General features: G+C 40.7%; 1 protein-coding gene across 3 annotated transcripts in view; it reads left to right on the plus strand.

The window, feature by feature from the left end:
* Positions 1-18,330, plus strand: part of Gtf2f2 (general transcription factor IIF subunit 2) — a 129,551-nt gene that overhangs the window by 69,782 nt on the left and 41,439 nt on the right. For all 3 annotated transcript variants that reach the window (XR_009381194.1, XM_059273314.1, XM_059273315.1), the window contains exon 5: positions 2,044-2,125. Coding sequence is in view for 2 of the 3 variants with exons in the window: in XM_059273314.1 (XP_059129297.1) it covers positions 2,044-2,125 (82 nt within the window). In the remaining variant the exon portion in view is untranslated. The remainder of the gene's footprint in view (positions 1-2,043; positions 2,126-18,330) is intronic.

Below are 18,330 nucleotides of genomic sequence, written 5' to 3' on the forward strand. Positions count from 1 at the left end.
CCCAAAATAAGTTGGCCTTTTAAATTTAAGAGAGGGAATAAGGGAAGCAGAGCGTTCACTAACACCAGCCAGTTGATGGGAAAATTCATTGCTAATGATTAAGTCTTTCCTTAGCTTGAGAAGCATTTGAAAGCAGTTTTAGGTCTAAAAGGATGGTATGCTAAACAGAAAAGGATGGTCTAGGGAAGGGAATGTTACTGCTCTGTGTGAGTAACCTTGACTAAAGAATAGAAAGTATCGGTCAAGTTGAAGTGAGCAGGGGCCTTCAACTTCTTCCCACCCTTTAAGAATTAAATTCAGTGTATCCTCTTGGAGTAGGTACTGCTAAATAGGTGGGGAGCATTAACAAATGGTATTAAAGGTAGCCATTTTAGCATTCAACATTAGTAAATACTTGGATTTGTGGTTGATGTATTATCAAGATTCTATCCTAGACTTACTTTGTTTTTGAAAAGCATCTTTTACTGTGTAGTGTTGGACTTTTCCTCATACACTCAGGATACAGAATACATCAGAATTTTCCAGATTTTATTATTGTGAGACTGGATTGGGTTCTTGTTTTGGACTCTCAGTTTCATCCGAGAGATCAGCTTGGATATAAGGTTTGTGTTTGCTTTGAGAAAATTCAAAGTTTAGTCCTACTAACTCCACTCGTGACAGGGACTTCTTTTCAGGTTTAAAATGTAAAGGATTGTGACTTGTATAGTATTTCTTTCCTGGCACATTGTAGTGTGAAATATGTGTGGGTCTTGTCATTGTGCTTTCCAGCACTTCTTAGCCGCCACTAAAGATTTTTTTTGTTTTGAGGTACTCTGGGAATATTTAATTCAGATGGTATGTTTCATAATTAGTATTTAAGACCATAGGATATAACTCCTTGAATTTTGGAGACAAAAATCTAGGAAAGTCACGGGAAGATTTTCCAGTATGATCTGTGTAATGTGGTTCCGTGTGAGTCTGCGTTTTATTTGGTGTGTCACTGTTCGTATAGCAAACGGGTGCTGCTTGAAGACTGTGCTGTATCTTAATCATCTTTGATTCTCCAATGCCCACATGGTGCCTTTGTGTGGTAGTCATGTACATTAATGGAATGAATGAAGTAAGTCACCTTGAAGAGATGAATCAGTGCATTCCTGGTTAGTCAGAGGATTTTCTTAGTCCCTTCTCAGAGTTCAGGTGAATTCTCATGGAAATGACTGACCAGGAGCTGTTTCTAACCACAGTCTTAGATTTTCAGGTTGTCCTACTGCTGTCTGTGAGAGGCAGTCATCTGCCTCTTACATAGTAGGCCATGCCCATCAGCTTCACTCTGCCATGGTGCCTGATGCCAGTGGGCTTGCAAGGTCCAGGCTTTTATTTCCTTTTCTATTTCTCCTGGTTTTAAGTCAGGGTCACTATAAGAAAGAAAACTGCATTTCTGTTTAAACAGATAGTCATAGTAGATTCACTGTTGGCTTATAATAGTCTTGCTGTGTAGCCCAGGCTGGCTCAAAATGTATATCCTCTTTATCTTTCTCCCCAGTGCTATGACTACAAACATGCTCATTCCTCACCTTAGAGATTCACGTTGACACACTCTTTATCATTTAGGATCAGAGTACACAGTATAACCTAGATAATGAGTTGCCCAGTTCACAGTATTTTCTTAGCGGGCTCTTCTTCCCACAAGGTGTTCTAGGACATCGTTTGTGTGTTTGTACGGATCTTTGATTTAGTGCTTTAGATTACTGTATTTCTAGAAGTGACTTGTGTTATAGATGGAGTCTTCCACCTTTTTATGTGGTTGTATGCCCTTTTACTCTGAGTGTGTTTGAAAGCTGCTGTTGACAAGCGGCAGTGCAGCTCAAGGAACAAGCCAGAAAGTCTCCAGTTTGCAGCTTAAGAATGAGGTTTCCCTATTCTCATAAGTGATGTTGCTATCAAATTAATACTATCCTTTTGTTTCCTGGTATTCTGTGAATTATGTTTTAGTTATATGTCAAAATGCCATCTTAGAAATGATGAATGTTATCTCTGAATACAGTTTTTCTCTTCTCATTCAAGATAAACTGTCATTGGAAGGAATAGTGGTACAGAGAGCCGAATGCCGACCTGCCGCCAGTGAAAACTACATGAGATTAAAGAGGTTGGTGTTTTGTAACTTTAAACTGATACTTGATATTTTTCTTGGGGCTTAGGATACTTACATTAGATTGCTTATTGGCCACATGCAAACCATAGTTTTGTTTGTAATGTTTGCTTTCTGCTCTTTGGGGTTCAAAACCAAGTAGTAAATGCGGCATAATAACACACACTTTTAATCCCAACGGATCTCTGAGTGAGGCTAGCTGGTCTACATAGTGAGTTCCAGGCCATCCAGGGCTAGAGTGAGACCCTGTCTCAAAAACAAAACAGAAGCAAGTAGTAAGAATGTCTTCAGAGAACTGTCAGAACCCAGCTATTGGAGTTACCTTAACCTACTGTATTAATGCATTCTGAAATCAAAGTTGATATTTTTTCCTAGGTGTACTTAGGTTGTGTAAGCTGGGGTCCATGCACTCATGCATGTGTGTGCACATTTGGTTATATGAGTGTGGTGTGTGGGTCAAAGGTCATCCTTGAATGGTGTCCTCAGGTACTTTCCACCTTGTCTTGTGTGTTTTGTGGTGGTGGCTTGATTTGGTTTGGTTTTAGAGACCTTGTCTTTTGAGACAGGGCTCTCTTGCCATAGAGCTTGCTGCCTTAACTGAGCTGGCTGGCCTGCAATTGGGGATTTGTCTCCACCTCTGAGCACTGGGAGAATATTGAACCCTTGCTTGGGTTCTGAAGAGCAAAGTCAAGTCCTCAAACTTGGCAGATGCTTTTCTAAGGAAGCAATCCTCCCCACCCATGAATCTTGATTCTCTAATGGCATGTTTCAGAGGTCTTCAATTTTCCTACAATGAATATGTATCAGACTACTGTCTGAAGAAGCAAGTATGGTTGTCAGAGTATCATCTTGCTTTTGATCTATTCAGAATTTTATAAAGTTATGTATTGTTAATGAGATTGTTACTTCATCCCCCAACTCTAATTTGCCATTAACATTTTGTAATTACTATTTAAAGACAATGACTTTGAGTCAGCATTTTTCCCCAAACTTTGAAGAAATGCTTTTTATACCAGTTTCATGATTAGTATTTAATAGATTTCAGCACCATGAGATTAGAATTGCTCATCCACCCATTCATCTACCCATTCATTCATTCTGCACTGTCTGCCAGGTGTGTTTTTAGGTACCAGAGAAACAGTCGTGCATGGGATAGACACTGTTGCTAAGCAACTTCGCCGAGGGCTGGTTGTAACCACACAGTGCTGCTCCTTGAGAAAGTGCTGTATTCAAGAAGTGGCCGCCTAGTGTCCAGCATTCTTACCTGGGAGACTGCAGTTGAACTTAGCATCTCTAAGGTCATATTTCCTCCCTTTTCTTGATTGCATTAGATGCTGTTGCCTAGGAGTGGCACAAACATGCTGGATGCTCTTTTGTTCTTTTGTCTAATCATTCCCCTAATTTAAATGCCTCCCCGGGGCAAGCAAAAGAATGACAAGTCAAAATGAAAATTAGCTTTGTAAAACTGTCAAAAGATATTTCACTCCTTGTTTGCAGCCTATAAAGTTTATGCTATAATACAAGCCTTTTGATCTTCAGATAACTGCAAATGTTGAAAAGTACAAAATTCGTTGTTGGACCATTTGTTGAGATCTCTTTTTTGTGGTCGTGATTTTCCTTAAAGGACTTCTCTGAGGATGAGGGCAGGCGGGCCACCTGCTGTGTTTGTAAAATATCTGCCTTGTTTGTGCCAAAATGAAAATTATGTAGCTGTAAAAATAAGCCATGCATCCAAGTATTCATATTTTAGCCTTAAGTGACTGAAAGCAAAGAGCACAGTGATTCAGGAAGTGCTGATCATGTGTATCACAGAGTAGCTGGTGTCCAGTTTGAAGGCTGGTAGTATTTTAACTAAGTAGAAAAAGATGAAGGTGGGAAGAACCTTCAGAATAGAAGTCATAAAGACACGAGGCTTGTATGGTGTGTAAGCCTAGATATGGGAATTGTGTCAGATGACAGGTGCCCTTCTGTCATGAACTCTATATACCCTCATACATTATATACTATTTGTCCAATGTGTCAGAAACAACTCCAGATCTCTGCCTCAGAACCTATCACCAGCATTCTTTTAGCTCAGGTAATGCCACACCCACCTCACTGTCTTTCCTTGGTCCAAAAACCTTCCACCCCACAGCCAATGTCTCAGAAAATCTTGCAGATTGTACCTTAAAATCCTTGTTTCTGTATTCCAAACTTGCCTTAAACAAGCCACAGAAGTGGCCTTGCTTTCTCATCTCGACTATTGCAGTTGCTGTCCGCTAGAGTCCTGCTTCCCACCCTAGTCTCTTAGCGCAGTAGCCAGCTCTGTAGCAGGTCTTTTAAACTCTGAGTCATGCCATTCCTTTGCTCCTGGTGTCTCAAGTGTTTCCTGTCTTGCTCAGAATAAAATTCAAGTCTTTGCAATGGTCAGTGGAGGCCTCCACAGTCACTCTGTACTCTGTGTGCCTCCTCTCCATCCTTGGCTCTTCTCCCTCTCTCCACCCATTTTGCATCAACTGCCCCAATCCCTAACAGTCTGTGAGAACTCTTGCCTTGCTCTCATCCTGGGCCTTTGGGCTGTGGTTTTCAGCCTCCAGCAGCCTTTCTTCTTTTTCAAGTGTCTGCTCCAGTACACCTTTTCATTAAGGCCCGCCTTGACCACCCTACCTCATTCTCTGCTCTGTTTTCTTCATTGCATCTCTTCGTTCCTTTCTCTCCTCCGAAACTGTAACGTTTTACCTAGCTTTTCTTCTGCCTTCTCCCTCCTGCAGTCAAACCTCTCACAAGAACGGGGGGTTTCTATTTTTTTGACTTTAGATTTGTGTATATCTGTTTAATTCTTTCTCACACACATTTAAAATATTTCACACACATAATAATCGGTAAATACTTGGTAAGTGAAAGAATGGCAGAAGAATGGGCTTGAAAATTAAGAGCTTCACATGCCATGTAGGAAGGTACTGAAGAAGTTTTTTACTGGGTAGAATATGAAGAGATTTGTGTCTAACTGAATCATTCTGACCATAGGCTAAAGATGAGACAAAGGGAAGGAAGCTAGAGACTAGATAGCCAGACATAGAGCATCTGCTTCAGAAGGGAAGTGGGACGCTGTGTTTGCGGTATTATTCTGAGCAGAGAACTCAAACTTGGATGCTTATGAGATGACTGATTTCTCTAGCTGGCCTGGATGTATGTCCCACCATGACTATGCCAGACTGGCTCCATTCCATCCTGTGTATCACACAGGAAGGAGTATACCCATGAAAGAGGAGGGACTGGAGGGTTTTTGTAATTTCCATACCCATCTTAATGTAAATTCTAGCTGACAGCTTATCAAGAAGACTTAAAGCAGAAAGTACTTAGCATTACAAGGGCAGTACCAGGGACTAAACTAGCAAAATAGCTAGAGTGTGAGTCGTGAGCTGTGTCTCTTATACTTCACTTGCAGTTATTGAGTGTTGAGTGTATGCTTTGATCCCTGAGGCGAAGCTCAGTGTGCTCTTAAGTCAGAAGATGCTGTTCTTGCTCCAGAGAGTTTACAGTCTTTGAACCTGAAAAAACACACATGCACCTGCTTCTGTAAGAATATGGTTATTGCCATTGTAGCAGGGAGAGGAGAAGTATGCTGGTGCTGTTGAAGGAGAAATGGAAAGGCAGATGTAGGTGACATTAAACAGAAGTGATTTGGCAAGTGGGATATCCCACAGCTCAGTAGCACACATATGATCGGGTTTCCTCAGACACCCTTTTGAGTACTCTCTCTTTAGTGCCATTCACGTGTTCTGATAATCTGGCTCTTGTCTCACTTTCTGGCTTCATTTTCAACTGCTCCTCTATAGACATGCTTAGATCACACTTCAAGGTGCTATTCCAGATATGCCTGGGGTTTTCCCATCACATGCCTTTATTACATATATGCCGCATTCTCTACCTGCAGTGTCTTTGCCTCTGCATCTTTACATGTGTTGCAACCTTCAGCAAAATCTCTTCACAGTTCCCATCCCCACCCAACTTGGGATCTGCCATTCTTCTTTTGAACATTGCCATGTCCTTATTCTTTAATGGTGTGTGTAAGTAAGTGTCCATGCCTTGTTTTCTGTTGTGCTTGGAGGACTCATCATCTATCACATTCTGATCATCATGATAGCAAGGACTGCATTATCTTTCCTTTCCTTCCTCTCTCCTTTTCTTTTTGGTTATTGTATTTGTAGTTTGCTGAATAGTGTATTCTGAATAACAAATAGCCAAAAATATATGTAAGAGTGAAGTGGATTAAAGTGGAAAAGAATTGTCAAAATGACATACAGGAACATGGGAATCATAGACACCTAGCTTCTGTATTTCTTTTACTCAGCACCATTCTCAAAGCCTGGACTTTTTCAGTTTTGTACATATGTATATATATGTATGTATAACTGTGTGCATGCACACACATACACCTTTGAACAGGAGAATGTGATTGCAAAAATTAGATAAACACTTTGAGAATTTTATTTTAGTAATAAGTTCTTAACTCTTAAATTTTGGTTAATAAATTTTCCAGTTGTGAAGATTACATATCCATAAATTGTAAGTTAATAAGATTCTGTTGTTTCTTTAGATAAAGGTGAAGTTCAATGCGTAATGCTTGAAAATAAAGATGGGCAAAAGAGATGCCTCGGTGGTTCAGAGTGCATACTGCTCCCCTAGAGGACTGAGCTTGGCTCCAGCACCCACAGTGAGGGGCTCACAGCTGGGTATAACTGCAGCTCTGACAGACCTAAAGCCTCTTGCCTCTGTGAACACCTGCACTCATGTGTACACACCCCCACATGTGCCCATATTTTTAAATAAATAAATAAAGTCAGGGTTTATAAATAAAAAGACAGCGTTAGAGTATATACTTAGCATGTGAGACCTTGTGTTTACTCCCTAGTGCTACTGTGTGCATATGTAGTTAAAAAAAAAAAGACAGTTTTCCATTTGTAGAAAACACACCCCTCACATGCCTATGGTTTTTTGAGGCAGGATCTTGATTCTCAGTTCTCCTGCCTCAACCAGTGCTGGGATTACAGGCTTGTGCCACTACCATGACTAGCTGAGTAAGCCTTAATATCAAAGACCTTTCCTTCCTTGATGTAAGTCAGTAATTTTAAAATTTAATTAGTGAATTTTACTGTATTATATTTTAGTGAATGGCAGTTGAGCTAAATGCTTTTAGTAACATAAGTGGCTATATTACGAAGTATAATGTTATAAATAATGTATTTATAAACAGTGTTCTTTAAGGATAATCAGCTGTATTTTTGAAAAATTTGATTTTAGTAATCAATTCTTATTATATAGCTCTGTTATTGAATTTTGGCTGATAAATTGTTCAGTTATGAAAATTACATATTCATTAAATATAAGTTAGCAAGATCCTGTCATTTATATAAAGATGGACATTGAAATGGGACTAGTATTATAGTAAACCTCAGGAATATTGACGCCCTTAACAAATGGAATTCAGGCCAAGAGAGAAACGACGCTGCTGTTCTTTCCTTCTGTTGATCAGCACACAGTAGACTTGTGCATGAATCCCGATGGCCACTAGACCATGTAGAAAATCACCACCACCACCTCTTACTAGTTCTGTCTGCTGGCCGTAAAACCTTAGACTCAGCTTTTCACATGGCGAGGGAAGACCTTCCATGCTTCAGTGCTTCTCTGTATTTGATGTTAATTTGAGTTGATCTCATTGTTTCAGTAGCAAGAGACTTATGTTGAGTTGATGAATATATTTTACATCAGTTCATAGTGGTGTGTTAGTTAAAGTTGATCTAATTTTGCTTTATTGAGTGTAACTTTTACTTTTATCTGTTGAATTCTTTATCTTTAATATAGTTCAAGTATATGATCAGCATATTTATAGTTTGTAGCCAGATTTTTCTTGGGGCCGCCAGTTCACAAAAAATGACGTGGAGACTTATTAATAATTATGAAAAGCTTGGCTTGTAGCTTAGGCTTGTTTCTAACTAGCTCATATAACTTAAATTAACCCATTTCTGTTCATCTGCATGCTGCCATGTGGCTCGTGGCTTTTACCTGTCCTGCATGTCTTGCTCCTTCTGTGTCCGGCTAGCAACTCCACCTTTCTTCTTCCCAGAGCCCTCTGTCCACAAGTCCCTGCTATACCTCCTGCCTAGCTATTGGCCATTTAGCTTTTTATTAAACCAGTCACAGTGACATGTCTTTACACGGTGTAATCAGATATCTCATAGCAGTAGTTTATGTTTCACTTTGTCAGCTACAGAGGGACATTCCAGTAGGAGGATATGTGGCATTGGGACCTTTTACATGATTATGTAACCACCTCATTTAAGAGCACTTGCTTTCAGGGCTTGATAAGATGTCCCAGTGGGTAAAGGTGCTTGCCAGAGAGCCTGATTTTGGTTCCCAAGAACAGCGTGGTTAAAGAAGAGAACAAATTTTTTTAAGATTTATTTTTAATTCAACATTTGTGGGTTTTCTTCAGAAAACCTAAGAAAACCCTTTTTCTGTGGGAACCTGTGAAGGATGGAGAAGAAAAAAATTTGAGCCTCCTTTTGTGTTAAGAACCTACGTGGAGGCCAAGCGGTGGTGGTGCACACCTTAATTCCCAGCACTTGGGAGACAGAGGGAAGTGGATCTCTGTGAGTTCCAGGCCAGCCTAGTCTACAGAGATCCATAACAGCCAGGGCTACACACAGAGGAACCCTGTCTTGAAAAACCAAAAAAGATCCTAGATAGGAAAGTAGGCTGCATTTTACAGTCCTTCCAGATAGAAGTTCCTATGCTGTACCTGCCCGGATTCCTGTTATTGCTTGTGTGATTATAGATGTCTTTGACCAAGCTGGAGAGATGGCTCAGTAGTTCAGAGCACTGGCTGCTCTTCTAGAGTACCCAAGTTCAATTCCCAGCACCCACATGGCAGTTCATAACTATCTGTAACCCAAGTTCCAGAGGATCTTACACCCTCACACCAATGCTCATAAAATAAAATAATAAAATAAATTATTTTTTTAAAAAAACCTCCAGAGACACAACACATTCTAAATAAAATATATAATTAAAAAAAAAAAGTTATCTTTGACCATCTTGCTGCAAGTAACTACAGTTCCAGAGGATCTGATGCCTTCTTTTGGCCTACATAGGTGCCTATACTCAGGCATACACATAAATAAAATAAATCTTAAGATATTTATATACTTTTGATTTATGATTTTATTAGAATGATGATCATGCATATGTACACACATATATGCAAGGTGAATGTAAAATAAGTTTGCCATATCATTTATTATTTAAAACAATATATTTTTAAAATTTTAACTTGTGGGCTGGAGAGGTGGCTCAGTGGTTAAGAGCACTGTCTGCTCCTCCAGAAGACCGGGGTTCAATTCCCAGCACCCATGGGGCAGCTCACAATTGTCTATAACTCCAGCTTCAGAGTATTTGACACTTTCACACAGACATACATATAGGCAAAATACCAATGAACATAAAAATAAATAAATCATTAAAAAATTTTAACTTGTATTATATCATGTGTGAGGGGTGTGTATGCACATGTGCACTTGAGTGCACAGCCATCTCCACATGTGGCACAGCACACATGTGGAGGTCAGAGAACAATGTGCAGGAGTCCGTTGTTTCCTTGCACTGTGGTCCCAGGGATTGAATTCAGGTCGTCGGGCTTTGTAGTAGGCACTTTACCTACTGAGTCATATCCCTGTTTCTCAAAGCAAGATACCTTAGCTGGGGCATGGTGGTGCAAGCCTTTAATCCCAGCACTAAGGAGACAGATGGATCTCTGTGAGTTCCAAGACAAGCAGGATTATACACAGAGAAACCCTGTCTCAAAAACCAAAAAAAGAAAGAAAAGAAAAAAAAAATCTTCGGGAGGCAGAGGCAGATGGATCTCTGAGTTCAAGGCCAGCCTGATCTACAAAACTAGTTCTAAGACAGCCAAGGCTACACAAAGAAACCTGTTTGGAATGCCCCCATCCCCAGAAAAAGGATACCTTGACTAGAGAGTTGGCTCAGTGGTTAAGAGAACTTGCTGCTTGCAGAGGACCCAGGTTCGGTTCCCAGCACCCACATCAGGTGGCTGAAAACTACATGTAACTTCAGTTTCAGAGAATTTGATGCTCTCTTTGGACCTATATAGTTGTCTGCATATATACTGAAGCACATACATAAACACAAACAAAATATTTATATACTTTTGATCTGATGTGTGATTGCTTGTGTTTGTTTGGATTTCTTGAAGATGGGTCTCATGTAACCCAGACTTACCTTGAACTCCTGGCCCTCCTGGCCCTGTTTCCTGAATACTGACAGTAGAAGTGTGTGCCATGTATCTAGATTGATGTGGCACTAGAGATTGAACCTAAGTCTTGACAATGCTAGACAAGAACTTTACCACCTGAGCTACTTCCCAGGTCCCCTGTGGGGAGCCATCCCACCCCCGGTTTTCCCCAGGGTGCTCTTGAGCACGAGCAGCAGGAAATATTAGAAGTATAGAGGAGAGAGAAACAGATAGAAAATACAGGATAGCTCCAAGAGGGCCTAGATCCTAATCCATCGGGCCCTGACTGTCTCTGCCAAAGGGCTTTTAAAGGAATGCCAAGGGGTGGAGCAAAAGACATTTCCCCAGCACAGCCAGTTGGAGACCATCTCAGACACCTGGTACTCAGGCCCGTGGTCCAATCATCCTCTTTATGCAAACCTGCTGGGTAAAGCCACGAGGAACCTGAATGGGCTCCAACAGTCCCCTTTGTTTTTGAGGCAGTCTTGCTCTGTAGCCCAGGATAGCCTCAAAATTGTGGCAATCTTCCTATCACAGTATACTTTTGAAAATGAAAACAGGTACTGATCAGAGAGAATGATTTAAAAGCATGTGTACTGTAACTGTTCCAAGAAAAATGGGACCTGTAGTCTCTCACTTCTAAGTAGCCTAGGCAAACTGAAAAGCCAGCCTTGAGGACAGAAGCCAAAAGATGGGAGTCAAATATTGAAATTTATACTAAAATACTAGATGAGAGCTAAACCAGTCCAGGTGAGCTATGAATGCTTTCATTTGCGTGTTGGGAAACCCAATACAAACTGGTTTTAAAAAATAAAGTACATTGACCGGCATAACAGTACAATGTATGGTGGGCTTCTGCATTGCCTTCATTTGGAGGTTCAGAGTATGATCAGCATGTCAGCTCCAATTCTAATTTTGAGAATCTTTCTCCAGATTGAGAGCTTTCTTGGGTCTGTCCTCAGGCTCTCTTTTCTTCTAGTAGTCAGATAGCTGCCATTTGGTTCCTGCCTTTTTGTTCATATGGGGCACCTGAAGTTGAAATTATAACGTGTGTGTGTGTGTGTGTGTGTGTGTGTGTGTGTGTGTGTGTGTGTGTGTTGGTATAATATATATATATTGCATAATACAATATTATATAATGTGTATATGTGTTTTCATGTGTGTGACTGTGGAGGCCTTTAGTTGACATCCAGTGCATTCCAAAATCACTCCTCTATTTACTGAGATAGGATCTCTCAGTGAACCCACAGCTCATCAGTTCACTTGTCTAGCTAGTCAGACAGCTTGCTTTGGGAAAATAGTCATTCCTCAAGAGAAGTAATCAAGAGTATGGACTGTCAGCCAGGTGGTGGTGCACCCCTTTAATCCCAACACAAATGAGGCAGAGGCAGGTGGATTTCTTGAGTTTAAGGCCAGCCTGGTCTACAGAGTGAGTTCCAGGATGGCCAAGGCTGTTATACAGAGAAATCCTGTCTGGAAAAAGTCGTGGGGGGTTGCGGGGAGAGTATGGCTGAGTTAGAATGAATGTTCTACCAGAAAGCATGTCAGTAATAGGGAACATTCATTCCACTGAGGTAGTCATACTTTTGATTACTTCCCTTGGGGAAGGAACATTTTATTCTAAGTATGATCAAGACTTCCATTAGAAAATCATTCTGGGACTGGAGAGATGATTCAGTGGTTAAGAGCACTGACTCCTCTTCCAGAGGTGCTAGGATTGATTCCCAGCACCCACATGGTGGCTCACAACCATTTCTGACTTCAGTCCCATGGGATCCAACACTCTCTTCTGGTCTCTGCAAGCACCATGTGTGTGCATGAAACACATACATACATATATGCAGGCAAAATACCCATACACATGAATAGATAGAAAAGAACTCTGGACTTTTTGGTGTCTTGATAATTAGACAGATAGTTAGAGTTCAAGCTCTGGGGTCAGACTGCATACTCTGAGACCAGCTCCCTACCTACTGATCTCAACAGTGCACCTGGCCTGTTTCTTTGTTTTTTGTTTTGTTTTAATCTGTAAAAAGGACAGTGGCATTTTTCTCGATGTGAATACTTTACAATTGCAAATGTTCACTGTTAATGCTATGGCCTTTAACCATGCAAGAATGGCTACCCTAGCTCGGAAAGTTGCCCTGACCCCATCTGTTGTTGTGGGTTTTTACTCTTTTGGGGGCCCACTACCCAGCTCCCAAATAAATCACGCACAGAAGCTTATACTTAATTATAAATGTCTGGCTTTAGCCTGGCTTGTTGCTAACCCACTTTACTTAACTAGTTATCTGGTCTAACTTTTGCCTTTGGGCTTTTACCTTTCTCTATTTCTATTTTTGTATACTTTTCATTATTTCTTGTTCTGTGGCTTGCTATGTAGCTGTATAGCTGGCCCCTGGTGTCCTCCTTCTTTGGCTACTTCTTTCTCATTCTCTCCTCCCAGCTTTCTCCTTCTATATATTTTCTCTGACTGCCAGCCCCACCTATTTCTCTCTCCTGCCTCTCCATTGGCCATTCAGCTCTTTATTAGACCATCAGGTGTTTTAGACAGGCACAGTAGCAAAGCTTCACAGAGTTAAACAAATGCAATATAAACAAAAGTAACACACCTTAAAATAATATTCCCGAAAACCCATCCAGTTTGTCTCATGATAGAGGATGTAAAGGGGTGATTTTTAAATTGTTTTGTTCATGCATGAAAAACACTCATGCATACGTCTGTTCGCCACATGTGTGCCTGGTGCCCATAGAGACCAGAAAAGGACATCAAATTCCCTGCAACTGGAGTTACAGATGGTTGTGAGCCACTATCTGGCTGTAGGAACTGAACCCAGGTCTTCTGGAAAAGTAGCCCATGCTCTTACCATTGAGCTATCTCTCAGCCCCAACTTTTTAACTATTAAGTATGCTAGTGCAATCAAGTTGACCTTAGTATATAAAGAGAATAAGTGCTAAGAGAGTGTCTTAGGGTTTTTATTGCTGTGAAAAGACACCATGACCTCAGCAACTTTTATAAAAAGAAAACATTTAATAGGGGCTTGCTTACAGTTTCAGAGGTTTAGTCCATTATCATAACAGGAAGCATGCCAGGAGACATGCTTCAGAGGCAGCTGAGAGTTCTACATCTAGATCAGCAGAAGGAGACTATGTGCCACACTGGGCATAGCTTGAGCATATGAGACCTCAGAGCCTACCCCTACAATGGCACACTTCCTCCAACAAGGCCACACCTCCTAATAGTGCCACTCCCTATGGGCCAAGCATTCAGATACATAAGTCTATGGGGCCATTCCTATTCAATCCAGCACAGAGAGAAAATCTGAAGATTTTGCAGTGGAGTTCTAAGGTAGTAATCCTCTCTTCAAAAGAGAAATTCAAATGACAGAACTGCCTGGATAGTCTCCAGTTGATTCTGGAGCTGAGTTAACTCTATCATCTCATCACCCTGTTCTTTCTATCCAAGGATTTCTTGTTGCTGTTATTGTTACTGCATGTGGGTAGATATCAGACAACTAGAGAGTTTTGAACACACAGTCTTGCTGATAGATGCTTAGAACGTCTCTCAGAAGTCTAAAGAAGTCTTGATGGTTTCCTGAGTCATGTTTAGAAATGGTCTTGTCATTCTGCAGGCAGTGATAAAGTGCCCAAGTGCGTAATTTTTTAAATATGTACCAAAAATCTCTATGGTTAAAGATTTTTTTAAGGCTGGGAACTCTGTCCTTCTGAAGCACTAATGGAGAATAAAGGCAGCTAAGTCTTTTCTGCCATAAGGGTGCTTCTTTCTGTTCCTGCATTCTCTTCCCCTAAACTGCTGCTTTTTAATTGTCTGTTTGCAAATGAAGAGCAGTGTGAAGAAGCTGGTTTGAGATTATAACATAATTACATTATTTACCCCCTTAAAACACTAGAACAGACAGGTATGTGGTACACGTCTTTAATCCAAGCATGGGTGGCAAAGGCAGGTGAATCTCTGTGAGTTCAAGTCCAGCCTGTCTACATGGTGAGTTCCTGGACAGCCAGAGCTAAAGAGAGAGAGTCTGTCTCACCGCCCCCCCTTCCCCCAGAGAAGGACTAAATTATGCTGTTTAGGGCAAGAAAGATACCTAGGAGATCTTGAGGGCAGCACTCACCCCTTTTTCAGCTCTCAGGGAACAGACCATGGCAGTGTCCACAAGTTCACTGCTGCAGACTGCTCCAGGAGGTTTCCTTCTCTTAGGAGATGACGGTTTCCAAGTGAGTGCAGACACTTTTAGGAAAATATACTCAAACATGAGCTCATGGCTTAAACAACAACCTGAGGATTTATGTAAGTGATTATCTTCTTTCAGGTCATCCAGTGTCTTTCAGCATGTAAGTGCTGTTTCACCCTGAGCATCTCTGGTCTTCCAAACTCCCACGCTCAGCTTGTTCTTTTTGTTTCTCTGCTGGTACCAAATGTGATTCCTCTCTTGTAGAACCCAGATGTGTGGTTTTTGGTTTGGGGTTTAGTTTTTGTTGTTGTTTAATGTGGGAGTATAAGTCCTTTAAAATCAAATGTTTTTTTAAAGGACAGAGAACAGAAAGAGCCTCTGTGTTCTGGCCCCATATTGCTGCCAAGTGTGCGCTGGATCAAGACCAGTCACTTTCTGCCCCCACATGCATTGTGTGCTCTCCTGACCTGCTCTCCAGGGTCTTCATCTGTTTTCTACTTGCCAGACTCCATTCCTTCCCATGCAGCCCAGATGTCAGAAGTTCCTTGACAGCTGCCCCACTCAAGGCAGATACCACCTCCCCAGTTCTTGGTGCATGTCCCCTAATTAACACTAGCCACATTTGCTTTTCATTTTATTTCTGTTACTGTTGTCTCTCTCTTGATTGTGAGTTCTTTGAGTTTAGGAACTGGTTCTCATTCGTCCAATGAAAACTAGCAAAGGTTAATATTTGAACAGATTTAAGGTTTATAGTTCTACGTTGACTGATGAATATACAGAATGGTATGTTTAAAGGCATTTGTCTGCGTTTACAAGTGAAAGTGTTAAGTTCGGGCAGCATTATTGCCATGTGGTAGTTCCCAGAGCCCACAGCTTTGCAGAATGAAAATACCTCAGTATAAGTCTGTCTTTGTTCACTCACAGCTGAAAGTCAACAGGACTAACCTGAGGCAAAACTCGATAGAATGATTGTCTTTATTATCTGGCTGTCTCCTTTTTCACCTTCCTTCTTGCAATGTCTATATTTAGACATGGACTTTTTATCTCATTCTGATCTTTTTATTCTGTCAATTCTGAATGCATCCAGTCAAACTGAGCACTTGATTTTAAACCTCCTATTACTGAGTGTTGAAATCCCTGCTCAAGGTATTTGAGTGGGCAGTTTTCCATGGGAGGAAGAGAAGTCACTCGATTTTGACCATTTATAGATTGGCCCCAGACAAAACCTAATTGGTTTGGTTTACTGGAAGGTTTGTCACCAGGACAACCATCTCTGCCTCTGGCAGGTGAGCAGTGCTGGCCCTGATGCGTTTATTGGAAATCTGTTCTAAGGTGGCCTCTATAGGTGACCACGTTCCTACAGGTGGAACCAAGACCATTTCTGGCTAGTCCATCTGGTATCATTACAGATCAGAATAAGGAGTTTATCCCTCAGATGTTTTTATTTTTATGTTAGAAAATTGTGGTAATTTACAAGTGTAGTTAAGGAAGACGTTACTACCATATGCCAGGAGATGGTCACGATAAGAAGTGTGAATCATTGCTGTCTTAGATGTGAATATGGCTTCCATGTGGCACCACCACTGCAAAATGGGCACACTTGGGAGGGAACTGCACTCACTCCCCAGTGTTGCAGACCTATGTATGTGTGCTGCTTTCTTTGTGGAACACATAAAGGGTGGTGTGCTTCTCCTGGCCCTTGGAGGCACTGAGGTTTTCATCCTTTAGACTATGATTCCCTGAAGCTTTTCAGACTAGGAAAAGATGTCATAGCCTCCCTTGTTAATTAGTGTGGATCCTATTCAGTACATTGGGTCAGTAAGCTACTCAGTGCCTGGGACCACCAAATGTTGTCAGTCAAGTCTTTAACTTACCAGTGGGGTGAACTTAATTTATACTTTGAGATGGTCAGAACTCAGTCTTTGCATTTTGTTATCCCCAAAGTACTAGCTGTGACTCTAATGTAGTTGTCATGAGGTGTTATAAAGAGAACTTTTAAAGCAGTTACTCAGTTTGTAAGTAGAGAAAAACATTGATTTTTTAAAAATGACTGATTAGTGGAAATGACTTTTGAGCAGGTCAACCTGCGTGGCAGACTTCTCTTAAATGGCTTCATGTCGCCTGAATCCATTCTTTTCATTTACTGTCCTCTTAGAAAAACTTATTTCCACTTTCCCAAGTGAGAAAATTGAGTTGTGGAAAAATTAAATGATTCTCTTAGGCTCACATTTTGTAAATGGCAAAGCTGGAATTTGAACCAATATCAATGGAATCCAGGACACTATTGACTGACAGGTTACCTCTTCCAGGTCTAGTGGTTTCAAAATACTGTCTAGTGTGCTAGGAAAAAAGAAGGAAACTTGCACACTCCTTCCTCTCTTAGATGGCTCTTGCTCTAAAGTCCTCAAAACTTAAACCAATATTATTAGTACCATGATGCTGGATTACCAAGTAAATATAGTAAAAGCAGTAATATAAGATATGTAATTATTTCTATTTGGAAATTTTACCCAGTTTCTGATCTTACAAATTTAAATGAAGTTTGATATCATAACTGAAGTTAGAGCTACATATATTGGCAGGAGAGAAGTAGAATAGAACAGCAAATGGCTTTGTCTATGTGATTTTCTTTTTTTTTTTTTTTTCTTCTTTTTTTGGTCTTTGTCAAATCTGGAATGCTTTAGTAATTTTGATGAAATAGTTGTGTCATTTTGAAGTTACTCATTGATCCATCCACTATCTAGTAAAGATAGTCATTCGAAATGTGTCTGACAGCTAATAGGTCTAAAGTATTTTCTGAATAAAAGAAGGAATAAAAGTTGTAAGGCTGGGGCTTAACCAATTAGAGTCTCCTGGGCTTCCGAGAACTTTGGTCATTATGAGTCTTTCCTTTTTAAGTTATGGCATGTCACATTGACTAACATACTTCCATTCCTTCCCCCATATTTCATAGCTCCCAAGCATTATTTATTACTCATTGGTCAACAGATATTTTGCTAAGTATCTAAGCATATTAAGCCATGGAACATCAAAAAAACCAACCAGAGATACTGCTTTTGGAAAATAGATTAAGCTGGTGTAGTGCCCTGTTTTATGTGGTGTAAGAGATTGGCATAGGCAGTAAATAGTAGAGTTCATAAGTGCACTGATACAGTAAAGTCAGGGGAGGGTCTAGACATGTGGGGGGAGTCCAGGCTGGAACAGCAGAGCACAGGTGTAGATGTAACAGTCTTATTAAATAAGAAACACAGAGCCAAATGCAGAGTTAAAAGCCCAAGAGGTCAGAGCAGTAGCTGAGAGCTGAGACTAAAACCCTTTCTTACCCTTCGCTGCCGTTGCCGTCCTTCCCCTGAGAAAGAGGCCTACTTCCTGTGTGTCTGTCTTTTTATTGACTTTCTGTCTGCCTTCTCATTGGTTGTAAACTCAACCACATGACCTCCTCGTCACTGCCTGTCTATACAGACCTCTAGGTCTCTGGTTGGTATTGAGATTAAAGGTGTGTGTCTCCATGCTGGCTGTATCCTTGAACATAGAGATCTGCCTGTCATGTCATCAGGATTAAGGGCATGTGCTACCACTGCCAGACTTCTGCTATGGCTTGCTATTAGCTCTGACCCCCAGGTAACTTTATTTATTAACATACAAATAAAATCACATTTCAGCACAAATAAAATATCACCATACACAGGCAAAGCAGTAGGAATGGTACTTTGTAAACC

Source organism: Peromyscus eremicus, chromosome 9 (assembly GCF_949786415.1).
Source record: "Peromyscus eremicus chromosome 9, PerEre_H2_v1, whole genome shotgun sequence".
Classification (NCBI taxonomy): domain Eukaryota; kingdom Metazoa; phylum Chordata; class Mammalia; order Rodentia; family Cricetidae; genus Peromyscus; species Peromyscus eremicus.